Source organism: Mytilus galloprovincialis, chromosome 13 (genome assembly GCF_965363235.1).
Source record: "Mytilus galloprovincialis chromosome 13, xbMytGall1.hap1.1, whole genome shotgun sequence".
NCBI lineage: Eukaryota > Metazoa > Mollusca > Bivalvia > Mytilida > Mytilidae > Mytilus > Mytilus galloprovincialis.
The window spans coordinates 16,344,428-16,364,042 of NC_134850.1; the positions used below are offsets into that span (position 1 = coordinate 16,344,428).

The window sequence follows — 19,615 nt, forward strand, 5'->3', positions numbered from 1 at the left end:
GATATTCTTAAGTATACCCAATACAGTAAACGATTCGTCGAAATTGGGTTAAAGATTTCGTGATAAGTGTTTTGCCAAAAAATTCTTATTAAAAATATTAGGTCTTGTACGGTATTATTAACTTTAGAAAATTTAACTCATTTAAGATGAAGTATCGTTTCAAGCGTGGATACTGAAATCTTTAGAAGGTATTGTCTGCGTGAATTTCTTCGTACTGCTCATTAATTTATCCTTTTTTCATTCACAAGAAAGGGGGCTTTTCACTTTTCCAAGCGTAGTCTCGATTCGTCAATGCCTGTCAAGGTATCAACTGTACACAGAAAATAAACCATTGCTGAAAAATAATGGTGAAACATAACTAAATATGGCCGAGGAAGGTTGTCAGAGTAGCCACTTAGCTCTTTAGACAAATTAATTGGCACAAATGTTTGACATTTTTTTTCATCACTGATTATCTGTTACCGTGTAACCAACCCCCTGCCCTTGGTTAATTAAACCTCCATTTATTTTATTTTTTAAGACACAGTAAATATTTCTGTCTGTTTTTATTTGTACACGATACCTTTATAGTTGTAGAAAATTATTTAAAAGCACTTACCTGGCTTCATATATTATGTCTTTGGGCTTGACAATACTTCAGATTGAAATGTGCTGTTAAGAGAACTTTTAGTTCAAATTTTACTACTGTGACCATTGAAGCAATAGACCGGTTTCATTTCCACAAAAAACCTTATGAATCAAATGCGCCGTAATTTTATCATTTGAGAAGACCCCACTCATTTAGCCCGTCAGAGTCGGTGTCAACCATGAGTACCTAGACTTCCCGTAAATCTCTTTTGATCAAGCAAAACCCCGGATTCCAAAAAGAACATGCATCAGGGTTTTGTAATAATTATGAAATAGACCACAGTATGCTTATTTTGTAGATTCATGTTTTATTGCAAGGTTTATAAATCACATTTACTATATTTAAACAAATATAAACTTTCCTATTGTCATGTTATTACAGTTGAAATCCAAGCAATGGACAGTTTGAAACACGTAAATCATAATTATATACATCTGCGGATAACAAATGTGACATTGGTCTTAACACTGTTAGGTTACGAGAGGTATTTATTTGTAGAGAGAAAGCCCTACATATATACAGATTAAGATTGTTTGAAGAAAAGTTATGCATGTGTTTAGTTATTTAAATTATAAATTCCACTTTTTATTTCTGAAATTATTTTCTACTCTTGTCATTTAAATTGGGGTTTTTTCCCGTGTACCCAACAAGATGAATAATGAACTAGAAAACAACCATATGCACATAAACATGTACCTAGGCCTCGAATATGTATATGAATGTTGATTGTATATTGTATAATTTTAAATCAAAGTTTTTAGGGGAAGTTATAGTTTTGTAAACAGGAATGCTAGGATCATGTTTGGTATTATAACAAATACATTTGCTACAATTCCTGGTATAATACATGTTGCTCATGTTGTTGCAGATGCACTTACACTGAATGTAAGTAATCTATGTTTGTCCCACAAGGCTTATTAGATGATCTTTAACGTTTGTATTAGGTTTTGGACTTAAAGGTTCTCTCATGGTATACTGTTTATTTTTTGATGTAACAGAAATAACAAAATTATACGTAACAGTTCATTTAGGGGTACGATCAGACAGCTGTTAAAAAACATAGTAATTGCTTACAAAATCAAAATATGGCGTATTTGTTAACCTTATTTTAGCAGCAAACTCATGCCTGGCATAATGTTTGACTATTGGAAGAAATAACTGTTCGGTCGTCAAGCACACATCCATATATTCTTTAATGATGCATAAGAATTAAATTCAAGGGTCAAAAAATTATAACAATAGTTAGATGAGAGAATCTTAGGGTTAGTTTAATAATTCCGAATTAAGAATTAACAACTTTGAATGAGGCGTCAAGAAAATAAATGGAAAAAACTCGATTAATTAAAATAATAGTAATCAAAGGTACCAGGATTATAATTTAGTACGCCAGACGCGCGTTTTGTCTGCACAAGACTCATCAGTGACGCTCATATCAAAATATTTATACAGCCAAACGAGTACGAAGTTGACGAGCATTGAGGATCCAAAATTCCAAAACATTGTGCCAAACACGGCTAAGGTTATCTCTTCCTGGGATAATAAAATCCTTAGTTTTACGAAAAATTCAAAGTTTTGTTAACAGGAAATTTATAAGAATGACGACATTATTGATATTCATGTCAACACCGAAATGTTGACTAACAACACTGTGAAAACCCGTTGTGTCCGAATCACACCTCAGGACCCACATGAACCAGGATTTCGAAAGTTAAAGAGTAAAAAACCTATGGCAGTTGTTGAAAGGGACTGTTCAACACACCTAGCAGATTATTGAGGCATTGGAGTTCCAAAACGGATTGTGAAAAGGTTCTTAACACCACGTATGTCTACCAGACAATACACCCAGAACAAGATTTAAATAGATGAACGATAAACACTCAAGTGAAAAAAGAACATAAGTTAAATAGATTTTCAATTGTTTTAAAAAAGTCCTTTCCTAGGACAGCAATACAACAAAAATTACTTATGTATTGCAAGTACAATTTAGTGTACAGGAGGGAATTGATTACTAACAAATATATGTGCATACTCTTACGTCAATTCACAATACGATCTGTTAAAAAAGACATGACGCAATCCAAGTGTTACAAATTTATCATCAACAACGTAAAGGTCGCTTGAACTATCAAATAATTGTTGCTGCCTGGTTCATCCCTAAAGGGAACTGACGACAACTAAACTGGAATATGTGAACAGTCACATGATACGTTAGTTTGAAATCAAGGATACAATTCATGTAAGGGTAGAAAATGTTAAGTGAAAAGTTGATAAAGACCCAATTGTGTTAAAAAAAATGGAATTTATGTTTTGAAACATGACAAAGGATAGTTATATTGGTTTTCCATGTAATATTGCCTTATTCAATTTTTATTAAAGCTTTAGTAGTAATGATTTCATTAATGTCTAAAAATAAATAAAAGCATATGACATTTCCTACTTCAGAATTATATCTTTCTCACTAACGTATACTTGGTTTTAAACCAATACATATTTTGATATGAAGAACTATCTTTTGAAAAAGTTAAAACAAAGTGCGTTGCATAGCAACACGAGACTTACTATGTAATCCGATTGACATACAACCTATCCATGTATGTGGTATCTATCTTAATATTTAAACATTCCTGTAGCTATGGATTATCATAGGACACTCTTTCATCTAATTGTAAAGAGTAATCAGTGGGTTTTTTTCTAGAAATTGGAAATATACACGGAAATCTGAGATAGTATACGGATCGTCGAATTAGGTTGAGGGAATTCGTGAAAAGTGTTTTGAAAAATTGCTTATTCAAAATGTTAGGTCTTAAGGGTAATATTAACTCCGAAAAATTTAGCTTTTTCTCCGATTAAATATGTATATTGAAGACGGTATGGTCCTAGTAAATGCACGCCCCCCAGTTCATCCATTTGTACTAATGGTTATTTTTAATTTTCAGAAAGGGCGCTTTTCGTTTTCACAAGTGCATTCTTGATTCGTATATACCTGTTCGAGTAATAAATGTAAACATTACATAAACCATTGCTATGAAAATGTTGGTACGCCTGATGTCCTTTCTTTTCCAATAAGATAGATGAATTAAAACATATCTAAAACATTTATGTATTGCGTCACAGTATAAATACTTACTCTTTTCCATCCCGTGGATATTGTTGTATTGCATATGGATATGTTTTTGAATATCGTATATGATTTTGTTTATCGTTTTGTGCAAATATTTTTCCGTTGATTATCTCCTTTGATTCGTTTTACATGTTTGTCTTGTCAGGGCATTTTATAGGTTGCTAAGTGGTATGAATTTTGCCAACTGATTAAGTTGGTACGGTGACCTATAATTGCGAATAACTTAGTCTCTTTTGATTTTTTGTGAATAGTAGTCTCATGTCCAATTTTACCACATCTTCTTATTTTTTTTGTTAAACGATCAAAGACGATTTCCAAAACACAGAACTGTATCTAATTGTAATGCAATATTGTTTGTAACGTGCATTTTGATTGGATAACGTCACCAGTTTTCATGGCATCAATTCAAAAGCGATAGATATAGAGCGAGAGAGAAAGATATAGAGAAAAGAATAAGAATTAAATGCAAGAGTGAATGCAAGAAAAAAGACAGAGAAAAAAGTTTTTTTTTCCTTTCCAAAATAAATTCTTCTAAGGTACCTCAAGCCCAAAAGAAAAAAAATATAGTGGTAGTCTAGAACAGTATTGGTTCTACTACGTCTGAGCTATGAATCAACAGAGTCAATCAAGGAGGACGCTACTGCCTACCAGTATCTTTGAACGGATGGCACCCTGACCCTCAGTTACCTTCAATTAGGTAAGGGTGCAATTTACGTAAGGTCTTAACATAAACTTTGTATCTCAATGAAAATATGTACGAAGTGGTATTTGAAAAATTTATTTCTTGCATTTAATTTTTTTCTTCAAGAATATTTTACTAGTTTTCTTTTATTTTATGTTGATTATTCATCTCCCTATAATTTTTAATTTAATAAGTTTAATTGATTTTAAAACACTTTTAATTTTAATATTTCGAAAAAATTTAAATAAACATATTAAGGGGTGGTAACTTAAATGGTTGTTACTTATATATATCTGTTATTCAAATAAAAATAAAAAGTGTTTACCAATCTGACCACGTGTAGCCAGTATAAATGAATTATTCACATCTAACTTCGTACTTTATTTAGCCTTTTTAACATTTTTTATTCGAGCGTCACTGATGAGTATTTTGTAGACAAAATGGCGAAAATATAAAATTTCAATCTCGATATCTATGATAGGTTTAATTAATTGTATTACATGGATTTACTTAAATTATTTATTTTCTTATACAACTTCGTTACAAACCAAGCAATATATGAGATAAGATGTTTCACTTCAAACATTTTAGCATATACTTGAAATAGTTGAACATATCGTCTATATAAATATTCACATGTTAACTTACCCAATCAAACTTAGACAAAAATAATTCCACCATTGCAGTTATGCATATAATGGTCCAAGAATTGATTCAGTATATAGTGATGTTGAAGTATAACTTTGCACAACTTTTTGAGATTTTGGGTCATCAACACCTTTCAACTTTGTACTTGTTTGACTTTCTCACTATTTTGATCTGAGCGTCACTGATGAGTCTAAGTGAACGAAATGCGCGTCTGGCGTATTAAATTATAAGCCTGGTATCTTTGATAAAAAAAAAGGGACGAAAGATACCAGAGTAACAGTCAAACTCAAAATAAACTGACGACGCCATGGCTACAAATAAAAAAGACAAACTGACAAATAATAGTACAGAAGACACAACATTTAGAAAACTAAAGACTAAGCAACACGAACACCACCAAAAACGTGGGATGATCACAGGTGCTCCACATGAGACAACCGTCGTGTTGCTTATGTTGCTATTGAAAATGTTGTATCGACAAGGCACATTTGATGCATCCGCCAATTAAGGTTAAAAACTCTATTTTGGTTGAATCATGGATGAAAATCAATACTAGTATACTGTTTTTGAACATTATTAATGTATCATACGCTGTCTAATATTCAACATTAAGTTATATGAGGAGTAATAAAGTCAGACAAACGTTGTACCCACCAGCATGCATAATTTTACTTTAAAAAAGGACAAAATCAACTGTAATTTGAAGAAATCTACCCTAAATCTAGAAGAAAAGTACCTTCTTTCCGTGTGCACAAACAGTTTGATATTAAAGTTCAAGCTTGAAAATTGCACGAGGAGTAATCCGGGCATACCAATTTTACTACATGCCAAGTATTAAATAGAACATTTTTGAAATTGTTAAGTAAATCAAAATCCTGATATGAAAATATGCGCATCATTAGAAATTATTAATGCGCCCTCACAGAATATAAAAGTTCTAGCTTGAAATGTATAGAGAATTAAGCCTGACATATATGTATCCTGCATGCCTTATGTTACTAGAATGCCAAATGTCAGCAACATGCTAGTTACAATACCAAAGTTTTGTCTCTATTTAAGGCTCCCTTTTTTCAAACTGAAATAACCATCATTAAGAATGTTCTTACATGTACAAATATACTGCGAAGTCTGTAAACCAAAACAAAACGCAAAAGCTATGGGTCCCGATTTATCAAATAAAGGCAACAGTAGTATACCGCTGTTCGAAAGTTATAAATCGATTGAGAAAAAACAAATCCGGGTTAGAAACTCAAACCGAGGGAAACACATCAACTATAAGAGGAAAACAACGAAATAACAAAAACACTGACGTGCAACAAAAACCAAAAGACAATGCAAAACACACGGAAACGAACTAAGATATCAACTGCCATTTTCCTGACTTGGTACAGGACATTTTAAGAAAAAAGTGGTTAGTTGAACCTGTTTTTGTGGCTAGCCTAACCTCGCGCTTTTATGGGAATGTTTACTATAACACTAATAAGACACTAATATACCAAACATCAGTTGAATATTTACCGGCATAACCACAACATGTGGAGCAGGATCTGCTTACCCTTCCGGAGCACCTGAGATCACCCCTAGTTTTTTGGTGGGGTTCGTGTTGTTTATTCTTTAGTTTTCTATGTTGTGTCGTGTGTGCTGTTGTTTGTTTGTCTTTTTCATTTTTAGCCATGGCGTTGTCAGTTTGTTTTAGATTTATGAGTTTGACTGTCCCTTTGGTATCTTTCGTCCCTCTTTTATAAGTACACTGAACAATGTTTAATCTAAGGAATTTGTCCCGCCAAATTATAAATGTGCATGTAAAGTTATTGATAAAAGATTTTAATCCGCCAAAATATTTTGTATTCCTTATTCTATGAAAATCGCGAAATTTTATACCCACGAAAATACCCCGATATACGGTAGTTTTAAGCACTTTGTAGAATCTGTGTCCACACTTGCATAAGCTCAAAATATATGTTTTGTATAATGATATGTGAACTGAAATAAAACATGAAATTACTGCAATTCTCACGGATATCTATTTAAATATCTTTTTTTTTATTTATTTTAATTATTGCCCATAACTTCATTTATGGAATTAGACGGTATGAGTTACTTGTATGACGGCAAACATTGACAGGTTTTCTGGAATATTTTTATATCTATTTTTAGTGCAAAGTCAATAGAACGTGTTCAAATGAGATGTATTGCTTAAGGTAAAGCAACCAACAATTAATCAATCATTTGAATTAAAAGTACACTACAAAATCCACAAATGTATATAATACGTTTATAAAAAACACACAATTTCTACATGCCCATTGACTCGAGATAATCCGCTATAATATTGACAGCTTTATTCGTAATGCCATGCTGACCTCCTTCTATTGTATGAGCAATGACAATAGCAGTCTTAGAAGCTTGCAATGTCAATGCACCATTTGCCTTCAATTTAGCATAAACTATTTTACCATCCGCTTCTCTCAAAAATTGATATTTAAGACCTTCAGCAAAAACACCATTTGTCATAAATTGCGAAAAATCCGATTTTTTAAAGCAATTTGCGATAGAAGTTGCCTCGGTTTGATCTAATTTTAATGCACTTGCATGTGCATCAGTCGTCCATTTTCCTCCACCATCAAGCCCAATAATACATGCTCTATCGGCTTGGGCACTACCTTTTTCATCTTTTGACTGACCAATCAAATTGTCGAGATAACTATCCCACGACATAGTGAACTCTCAAAATTGTCCTTAAATATATAAAATATAATTCATAAACATTATGTCAAGTTATAAAAGCAGTGGTATTTTTTGTCTACATCGTTAGATTATAGTTCACTTCTTTTTGTAGTGCATGCACAATGATAAAGATAATGATGGCGGTTTAACGACTAGTGTCGCATTATTTTTTGGACAAATAATTTATCATCGTAGGAATATATTTAAATATTTATATCCAGTTTTTCTAAAAATTTAAATCATAGAAAATACTGAATCCGAGGAAAATTCAAAACGTAAAGTCCCTAAAAAAAATGGCAAAAATCAAAAGCAAAAACATATCGAACGACTGGACAGCAACTGTCATGTTCCTGACTTGGTACAGGCATGTTCTTATGTAGAAAATGGTAGATTAAACCTGGTTTTATAACGCTAAACCTCTCTCTTGTATGACAGTCGCATCAAATTCAATTATTTGACAACTATGTGTGATTAAAACAAAATTACATAATAGGAAAAAATGTAACAATAGGGGTACAGCAGTCAACACCGTGTCACAATCTTGAATCACAACAAAAACCAATAAATATACTGAGTGCCAATGAAAACGCAACACTTTTGTTTTTGAAAAAAATCTTAAAATTTTTATTTTATTTATATTAGAACTTTATATAGTTGGTTGAAAATGACTTGTAAGACAATTGTCGACGATTTTGTCATTTAAAGCTTGGCTAATGTCATGAATTTTCCCGCCCTTATTGTTAAGAAACTGCAATAAACATCTGAGTAAATGCCAGGACTTTCTGACAACCACCGACATGCAGTTGTGGGCATGATCCAATGAAGCCTTTCACGGCATACAATTACGAGAAGACTGAAGTTGTAGCGTCTACAATAACACCAATCATCCACAAATTCAACCAAAATGGATCATTAATGATAAGCCACATCCCGGGGTACAAATGCAAAGAAACGCTCAGCAAGACCGATACATTTGGTCTTTAACATATCCGATATCGACTCTGATGGCTGTACAAAGGTCACAAGAGTTCAATGGTGGTCACGGTAGAACCTTTGGAGCAGTTTCAGTAAAGCATCATTTGCGCAGAAACTATTAAAGAGCACCACTGTCTTTCCTTAGTGTTATCTAAACGGCCGTCTGGCGTAAACATTGAGTTCTGTAGACCAAAAATCATTCATTATGTACCAAATAACCGTCAGTGGTGGTAACATAGACATTTAGCACCCGCCTTGGCTAAAAGTCATGCTTTTCGTCGGATTTTAGTCCGATCGAGCAAATTTTGCATCAGATTTGACATGGTTTAGACGATGAAAACCACCACCAATATCATAAAGTTAGCTTGAGTTTTCTTTGCGGGACAAGTGGAGAAACATTCATCGGGATTACATTAAACGTCCGGGATGATCAATTCCACGGCGTTGTCGAGATTGCGCTGCACCACGGGGTTGGAACATTTTTTGTTAGGACTGTGAGTTGATGATTCGACATTGGATGTTTCGTTTACCTATTGCGCCTGAAATATGACAAGGAAACATTTTTGTTTGATATCGATCTATTGTAAAAATTGTTAATTTTCAAGAACAATTTATTTTGAAAGATTAGCATTTCTAATAGAAATTCAATTTTTGAAAAACCAAGTGTTGCGTTTTCATTTGCACTCAGTATATTTAACAAAGAAGCACAAAAAAACATATATCACATTTAACAACCATTTTCATTGCTTACTTTTTATTGTTTTTTATTTATATATGCCAAGTAAATCAACCCATAGAAGATCGAGAGATTTTAAGCAATGGGACCAAATCGTAATTTTAACATTAACTCTGGCGTAGAATCGCGTGTTTGACGTCAGAATGTAAACGTCACACAGGTAGAGATATGAAATATTTTTGTCGTTCAAAGTATGCAAACAATATCAAATAACAATAACACAATGGCGGGATGCTTAGAGTACAGGGACACGTCATATGTATCAACGAAACATAAATAGTCACACGGACAAGGCACACAAGTAAAAATGAAAAATATTACAAACAACACAATGACGGGAAGCCTAAGTACAGAGCCAGGTCAAAGGACAAACAGTAAAAGTAATATTAATAAAGACAAATAAAAGAACACTTTAACACGTTGTCAAGATGATTAACAGCGTCAGTACGAAGAATCTATACTTCAAGACCATCATGTTTTATTTGTGAAGTTGATATGGAATTTTTATCAACAAGGTCTTGTTTGGTACCTTTCGATGAACTTTTCTAGAAAAAGGAAGAGACGTTCTTTGGCATATCCCTGGTTCATCAACTTTCTGATCAGATACTGGTGACGTTTTACAAAGCCGGATTAGGAGCTGCAAGCTCTTGCATACCGAATAAGTTGGGAAATGTATATCCCATATACCGGTGAAGTTTGTATATAACTACTAAGGTGGGGGAAATTGATAACTTTAAAATCCAAATCGTCGCGTTTGTCATAGATTCTGGTACTGAGATGAATGAGTATGTCAAATTCGAGGTAAAAGTCTAAAAATGAGGCGGAAAAAGCTGTGTCTGTTGTTTCTTTAATTACTAGTCCTGGGGATATATAAATGGAACCCAGTCAGAAAAGTTCGGATTGTAAATGGAAAGAACATCATCAATACATGTATATCTGAACGTGAAATAAAGTAATCTGGCTTCTTCGATCTTCTTGTTTTAGACAAGTGTTTGAAGGAACTCCGATTAATATGAAAATAAGAAGAGGTCGGCAAGGAGAAGTGCGCAGTTCATTCCCATAGGAATGTCGACAATTTGTTGAAAAAGTCTACCTCCAAATTTAACAAAATGTTGTCGATTAGACACTCCAGCATACTGATCACTAGTTACTCTGTGTAGCGTGTTTTATCCTTCTGTTCGCTATTAACAAAATATGCCTTATTCATGGTATCCGGAAGTACTAAATTTATAGCGTATGCTACCATTTTTATGTTGAAAGGCATTGTGGATTATTTCATTTAAAATTATGAAAACAAATGGCCATGTGGATACTGTCGATATCATTTAAAGGCAACAGTAATATACCGCTGTTCGAATGTCATAAATCGATTTAGAAAAAACAAATCCGGGTAACAAACTAAAATTGAGGGTAACACATCAAATATATGATTGCCAATGAGACAATAATTCACCATAGATCAAATGACGTAGATGTTACCAATTTTAGGTCACTGTACAGTTATGAGGGTTGGGTACTAACAAACATGTAAAATACATGCTTTAACGTGAAATAAACATACAATATTCAATGAGACTAACCAGAGTTAAGTACAAAAAACTATACATTTCATCACTTCAATAATAAAAATTACTAAATAATTATACTTCAAAATTTCGTCTAAAATTACATAATTCAACAATATCGGTAGTAAAAAAACAATATCAACAAAACACCGAACAACAATTCAAATTCAAATCCATAGAGAGTTTACAACGTTCGTGTTACTTTTAATATTTAAGTTTTGTTTATTGGCTATGATTTTTTTCCCTTCTGTTTGTCTTTTTAAATATGTAAGGGATATAAGCCGATAACAGTCCATTCTGTAAAATATTGGACAGGTCTGAGGCCGCAGGCCGAAGACCTGTTCAATATTTTACAGAATGGACTGTTAGAGGCTTATATCTTACTTAAAACATTGTTTAACACGTCGATAAAAGTTAAAATAAAAGAAAAGCCAGCAAAGATTTATTTTCATCAAGTATGAAAATTGTTTTGTGAATAAACTTTCTTTACATTAAAATATATCCTACATGTTGGCCCCTTTAAACAATAACTAAACTTAATACAAATAGACAAAAAGAAAGTACAGCTGAAGGTAAACAACATGTATTGCTACATGAAGAATAACAGTAAGACACAGGGTATGTGTATCGTGATTTTTACGTGCGCAAGGACTACTCACATTTTCTGCTCATAGTGTCCGTGGATACCATTACATACGGTTTGTGTTTCAAAATGGATAAAGTGATGAAAGTATATTTTAAATGCAAAAACGAAGAAAAAGATGTCGTTGCATGTATTAGTGATTGTGTTGTTTCAAACTTTGGATTAAAATCAAATGTGTAATTGGAATCTATTCAGATACAGTATTCAGTGTGGATTACAAAGAGGATAAAGACAAAGCAGCTAACAATGGTTAGTTTTATATATATTATATTTCAAAATGTAGTCCTCCTCTTTTAGTTTCTTGTTTGTTCTTGGGTTTTATTTTTACCAAGTGAATGAAAAAAGAAAAAGAATAGGATATGAAAACAGGTTCTTGTTGAACCATATCGAGTGCACCGCAGTCGATTTTATTACAAATACATATTAATTAATCTGAACAAATGAAGAAATAGCAACATGCAATCAGTTATATTCTTTTATTGGATTTTTCAAGAGACTGTACCCAAACGGTACCACCTGAATACACCCCCCCCCCCCTTTTCTGTTTTTTTTTCTTTCTGCAAGGTCGTGTCGCTCTTTTTTTTTCGTTTATTTGTTTATTGAGTCCTTTGTGTTTTATAAATGTTACCGAAATATATTCTTGTCTCGATCTTCTTTTGAAAAAAAAATCTCTCATAAAACGATCACTGCAAAAAAGTGCGAATCGGAAACACGATTGGTTTGTTTGACAGATAAAATGCGGTAATGTGTTCCTTTATTCTACTTTCCATATTCATCGTGGTTCATGAGCGAAGTGTAGCATTATATTTATATTTAAGCAATAATATCAGACTTAAAAAAAACAATATTTCTTAATCAAATTAGAAACTTGAATATTATTAAAACAATTATAGTCCCCTAGTTCATGAAGGAAGTTCAAAATTCGCACTTTCTACACAGGATAAGGTTTAGTTTGTTCATGGCCCTTGTATTGTAGCATGATCTATCAAATTAAAAAATAATTACTTCATTGCTTTATTCATTTTTAATTGTAGTTGAAACTGATGTTAGGAAGAATAAGAGCAACACCAGAGGTCAATTTTGATAGTCTAAAGACGGATGAGGATAACTCTTTTGAAAAAAGAAATAAATTCATAAAATCCAAAGAACAAGACTTTCAACGAGCATAATCAACTTATTGAATTAGTCTTAAAAGAGACAACCCCAAAACACGAGAAAATGGCTGTGATATTAGTATTGGATGTGTTAAAAATCAATTTGAAAGTGATTTCTTTTCCTCAAGAAACCGTTTTGATGAGTGACAAAGTTATTGTATTGGAAAGTGACTTTAATAAAATGTTTTTATTTAACTGTCATTTGTTCTTTGGTTGTATTTAATGTTTACAAGATGAAAACAATTGGGGTATTAATAGGTTTTTTATTTGAGTGATTTAACTATCATTTACCTGTAAGAATCAGTTATGCTACCTTTAGCTGTCCAATATTTTTAAGAAAGAGGAGGGCTATTCTTAAAAATATTGGACAGCTAAAGGTGACATAATGGTTTCTTACAGGTAAATGATAGTCCAATCACTGAAATAAAGAACAGGTAAAACAATAGAATGACGTCACAACAATGTTTTAAAGAGTTATATGTGCTTCTTCGACTAATTATTATAATATCTGCAAAGTTACCGATATTGACGTACGAATGCTTAAATTATAGGAATACCTACCCACAATTAAAATGAATTCAATTCTGTCTCGCAAAATATTGATAATTTTACCTACCTTAGAATATAATCTATGTTGATCGGTTATTAGTTGACTTCTACATTTGAGAGCAATGTATATAACTTTTGAAACGCATCAAGTATTCGTTTCGGTTAAGTTGGTGTGTTTTAAATATGTTTTAAGTAGGTTTTTCAATACTTTCATTGAAATTCTTACGTATATTAAAAAGAAACTGATAGTTGATTTAATATGTTTAACGGTCCATTGCTTTCTTCTAAAGGCACGTTTGTCACGGGTATGACTGAAGTTTGATCGATATATGTCACATTAAAACATTCGTTCATCTCTTTTACAAACTGTACATCATCTTTTCATATATGTTTTTGGTTTTACATAAGATGTTGTATGATTGACAATCTTACCTCAGATAAGATTGTTATTGTTTTATCGATTCCGGATAATCGTCCTTATTGTAAAATGTATTTATTCTCCCCTTTTGATAATGATGTTTTCACTGGAGAGTGTCGGTTTGCATGACGGGTGATGTAAGGACGCTTGTCCGGTTTCTCTAGGTTTTGGAGTCAATACAAATTCTATCACTCCGGATTTTTTTCTATCCTGAGTAATTGTATCTTCATTGTGGATGTGTGGTATTTAAACATCGTAAATAACAAAAACGGTGCCAGTTTCTGCATCACATATTCGTTTCTGTTAAAAGTAAAATCACAAAATTACTGAACTTCGAGGAAAATTCAAAAAGGAAAGCCCCTCATCAAATGGCAAAATCAAAAGCCCAAACACATCAAACGAATGGATAACAACTGTCATATTCCTGACTTGGTACATACATTTTCTTATGTAGAAAATGGTGGATAAATCATGGTTTTAAAGCTAGCTAAACCGCTCACTTGTATGATAGTCGCATCAAATTCCATTATATCGACAACGATAATTGACAATTGAAAAATGCGTCGATGATTGATTGATTGATTGATTGATTGATTGATTGATTGATTGATTGATGTCCAGGGGGGAATAGTACGTGCACGTTCAGGACAATAACACCGCTTTTCGATGAAACAACATATATATATATATATGTAGATGTCGATGATAAAAAAAGTATCCATTCCATACGTCACGCAATGCAATCTGATATTGAACAAGGGCCATGATTATTCGTGTCGTTTGGTGGCTGTGTCATTTGTGGTATTCCTAATTTGATTCATATTTCAATTGTCATTTATTTTTCACACGTTACATTTTACTTTAAAAACAAGAGATGGAAGATACCAAAGGTACATTTAAAACTTATAAGTCAATGATGAATCGGCATGGCAAAATTCGAAAAATGACGAAAGAAGAACAAACCTGTACAAAAAGCCTCATAGAAAACTAATAAACAGCTGCGCCATGAGCGCATGATACGCCCGTCGTTTATGCAATAATCATAAAATTAATAGTTTCTGAGATACAGCGCGACATGTGAAAACACACCTTTTTTAACAAAAAACTCTTAAATAAAATTTTGAATCATCACCAAAAAGTTTACAGATCTTAAGATTAATATAACTATGAAGTGCGTAAAGTTTTAAGCAATAATCATAAATTGTTTTTGAGATACAGCGCAACAAGTGAAAACACACCTTACTTAATTACTCTTAAACAAAAGATTTTGAATCATCACCAAAAAATATACAGATCTTAAGATTAATATAACTAAGAAGTGTGTAAAGTTTTAAGCAATAATCATACATTGTTTTTGTGATACAGCACAACATGTGAAAACCCCCCTTTTAAAAAAAATCAACTCAATATCTCTAAAATAAGATTTTGAATCGTCACCAAAAAGTATACAGATCTTTAGATTAATATGACTGAGAAGTGTGTAAAGTTTTAATCAATTATCATTATTCGTTTTTGAGATACTCCGCGACATGGAGGGGGGGACACACCCCTGTTTTAGTTACAAAGTCCCGTAACTTAAAAAGTTTTAATCTTCCACCAAAAAGTATACAGATCGTTTGACCATCATAAGAAACAACTATATTAAGGTTCATGAAATTTTGATACGTCGTTCTCAAGTTACGGTGCGACATGTTAACACCGGACAGACGGACAAACGGAAGGACGGACGGACGGTTCGACGGACGCCGGACATTTGTATACCATAATACGTCCCGTCAAAATTTTGACGGGCGTATAAAAACTGAGCAACACGAAACCTACAAAACACAAGGTGTGATGTCAGGTGCTCCTGAATTAAAAGCGGTTTCAATACGGTACATAAAACGATCATACCTAACAACTACAGTAGGCACGATTTCTTGAACTGGCATATTTTAATATATAACGGGGCTAGCCTTAACTAAAAGTTTTAATAATTAAGGTTAAAATCCTCCATTTGATCCGTTTCAATGCAATAGCAAAAAGAAAAAGATTTATTTGGTGAAAAAATATTTTGTACACCCATATTGTAACATTAAAAGCTCTTTACTATCAAAATGTGTAATGTGTCCTTAATCAAATGTTCAAGCGAAATATCTAATCATCATGGATATTAGAAAGCCCATTAGATTTAATCTTGGGGGGGGGGGATAATTATCCTTAACATGAAACATTAGAGTACATATCCTTAACACGAGGCATGGGAATAAATATCCTTAACATGAGGCATGGGAATAAATATCTTTAACATGAAACATGGGTATAAATATTCTTAACGTAAAACAAGAGAATATAATATATCCTTAACATGAAATGCATATATGTTTATGTAATATGAATTTTATTAATCCTGCTTTAATGTGTACTAGCCAAACACATGATACACGCTGAGTCCTATTTTAACGACGTGCTAGTTCTCGAGGAAACAGTCCGCCGGAAGACATATCACCCTACCTGGAGACATTGTTCTAAATCCGAGATGAATTTACTCCAAAATGCCGCGTTCTTAGCGAAAAAGTAGCAAATATTAATTTATAAGTATTTGGTTAAACCTGTTGGGGTTCCAGAACCTAGCTATGACCTCTACAGTTGAAAAAAAAGAAGTTTACCTTTCTACTTTTCGAAGAATATCTTTTAACCTGGTATTACTTCATCTTTCCTACTTTTCTAGGAATAAACATCCTGCATAGCCAAAACGGAAGCAACTTTAGAAAGACTTTTGATTCTGTATGTGAGAAGTTCAAAGCTAAAAATCAAATATCAAAGACTATCACTAGTGGTTCTCCTAAATCTGTCCTAATCACAAAACATTGTTTGGTGCGCCACCACCGCAAGCACCTCGAGTTGAGACAAAACGAAGAAAGAACAAAGAACAACAAAATAAAGAATTATAAGAAAATATACAAAATATTAGTAGAAAACTTAAGACTGAAAACTAGCTAGATCCCAATCAAAAACTGGTGGTAAACTCAGTGCTCCGAAAGAGTAAGCATTCCAAATCCGCATGTGGCACACTTTTGTTATTCTTTTCTCGATCGATTTGAGTTTTCAAGATAATAGGCAACAATGAAAAAAGTTAGTACACTTTATCATTTAAGACAATAACACCTATAAAAAGTTGTCTGACAGTTTTGATGTTAATCATATTACATCTCAATATTTTGAAAATTTTTGCTGACTAGTATCTCAGATTTTCTATATGTCTAGCGAGTTTTGAGATAAAATACAACACTTGCATTTTTAACTATGTTGACTTCGTTTTTAGCTATGTCGGTCATTTGGTTGGCCAGCGGACCAATTGAACAATTTTTCAAACTAGATACCCGAAGTTTCAATAAAATGAATTCCAAATATCGGGGGGGGGGGGGGGGGGGGGGATGTAAAAATTGCTCTTATTCTCCACTTTCAATTGGCTTGCCATTCGAGGTTTCTTTTTTAGTTTTCAGCAATTATTATAAAAATGGACTTTTTAATGTCACTAATAAGTAAGGCTTTTAAAAACCTCCTGTTTTGAATTTTTCAACACATTTGTAATTTCCAGTCTTCAGTGGATTAATATGAGGTATGATGGGTTTGCTCATTGTTAAAGGTGTTACGATGACCAGGGTTGAGTTCAGTATCGTAGCAGCTACGTAGTGCTACGTAGATTTTGACTATTGAATGTGAAGCTATAGACTAGTTGAACGCAACCCAGGGTTGCGTTAAATATCGTAGCGTCTATGTAGTGCTACGTAGATGTATGACTATTGAACGAGTAGCTAGCCTAGCTGCTATGAATATTTATGTAGCAGCTAGGTTTAGCTACACGTTATTGATAAAAGCTTAAGAATACTCTTAAGATAAAAAAAATAATCTTACGACAGCCTTTGTGAAAATGACTTAAGATTTCTTTTACGATACTCGAAGACTAAATCTTAAGATTTATCTTAAGACTTTTTGTGAACAGGGCTGCAGAATGCTAAGAGAAAATGTCTGGGAGAGAACACTGATACTTGATCTGAAACTTGCTCTTGCATGACTTACTGACGGATAAATGTTATTCAGATAATTGAATAATAAACTGTTGACACAGAGATATATCTGGCCTGTACATTATTTTGACAGTAAAATTCAAATGTTGAAATTAAAATAGCAAAACAGAGATATGTCGCATGTATATATTGTTTGACAGTAAAATGTAAATGATTACATTAAATTTGCAATACTTTCATGACTTTAATGTGTACAATATGCAAAATACTCAATTTAGCCATAACTGATGAAACAGGGCAAAATAGTTTCTGAGATATAAGATATGCCATATGTATTACAATTGCATAATAAATGTTATAAGTTTATCAAAAACTGAACTATTAACAAACTTTAACATGTAAACTAAACTAAAAGTCTCAAGACGATGCTGATGGATGCCAAGAGATAAGAAAGTTCACTTGGCCCTTTGTACCAGGTAAGCTAAAAAAAAAAAGAGGACTTAATAAGAGCCATGAGTGTCCTTTCTCCTTTTTATGCACTACAGATGCATTAGGACAAGAGTGCACACGCTGAAATGTCTCGCCTTCTTTACTAATTATTGATATTATGTTGAGAGTTCTAAATAGAAAGCTAAAAGTCACATAAACTAAACATTAACCCAGAAAACTAAACATTGACCAACGAACCATGAAAATGAGGTCAATGTCAGATGAACCATGCTAAGCAGGCATGTACAGCTAACAATTCATCCCTACAACAAATGTAGTTGCCCTATTGCTTATAGTTTAGGAAATATAGTCCAAAACACAAAAACTTTAAACTGAGAAATGGACCGTGAAAATGAGGTCAAGGTCAAATCAAACCTGTGCGACTGATATATAGATCATAAAATATTTCCATACACCAAATATAGTTGACCTATTGCAGATAGTATTAGAAGAAAAGACCAAAACTCAAAAAATTAACTTTGACCACTGAACCATGAAAATGAGGTCAAGGTCAGATGACACCTGCCAGCTAGACACGTACACCTTACAATCATTCCATACACCAAATATAGTAGACCTATTGCATACAGTAATGAGTATAAGAAAAACAGACCAAAGCACAAAAACTTAACTATAACTACTGAACCATGAAAATGAGGTCAAGGTCAGATGACACCTGTTAGTTGGACATGTACACCTTAAAGTCCTTCCATACACTGAAAATACTAGACCTATTGCTTAAAGTATCTGAGATATGGACTTGACCACCAAAACTTAACATTGTTCACTGATCCATGAAATGAGGTCGAGGTCAAGTGAAAACTGTCTGACAGGCATGAGGAGCTTCCAAGGTGCGCACACACCAAATATAGTTATCATAGTACTTATAATAAAAGAGAATATAACATTACAAAAAATATTAACTTTTTTTTCAAGTAGTCACTGAACCATGAAAATGAGGTCAAGGACATTGGACATGTGACTGACAGAAACTTCATAACATGAGGCATCAATATACAAAGTATGAAGCATCCAGGTCTTCCACCTTCTAAAATATAAAGCTTGTAAGTAGTTAGCTAACGCTGCCGCCATAGCATTATCCCTATGTCGAGCTTTTTGCAACAAAAGTCGCAAGCTTGACAAAAAATGAACGGATAACACTGGCTCTTTATTTTTCGTGTAGTTCTCCGGAGTAAATCAGTAGATCAGAGTTCGGTGGTTTCAAGGGTATAATTCTGCAATTATACAGAAGACAAGCAAGGTACCTTCA

The 19,615-nt window shown here is 33.0% G+C and overlaps 1 protein-coding gene across 1 annotated transcript; it reads right to left on the reverse strand.

Annotated features, from left to right (window-relative positions):
- Window positions 1-7,374: 7,374 nt before the first annotated feature.
- LOC143057414 (profilin-like) lies at window positions 7,375-7,797 on the reverse strand. The gene has a single exon (XM_076230719.1). It carries the CDS (start codon window positions 7,795-7,797, stop codon window positions 7,375-7,377), a length of 423 nt encoding a protein of 140 aa, XP_076086834.1.
- Between the last annotated feature and the right edge of the window lie 11,818 nt (window positions 7,798-19,615).

Excerpts from the sequence above, each read along its gene's own strand:
- LOC143057414 (XM_076230719.1), bottom strand. The coding sequence starts at position 7,797 with ATGTCGTGGGATAGTTATCTCGACAATTTGATTGGTCAGTCAAAAGAT.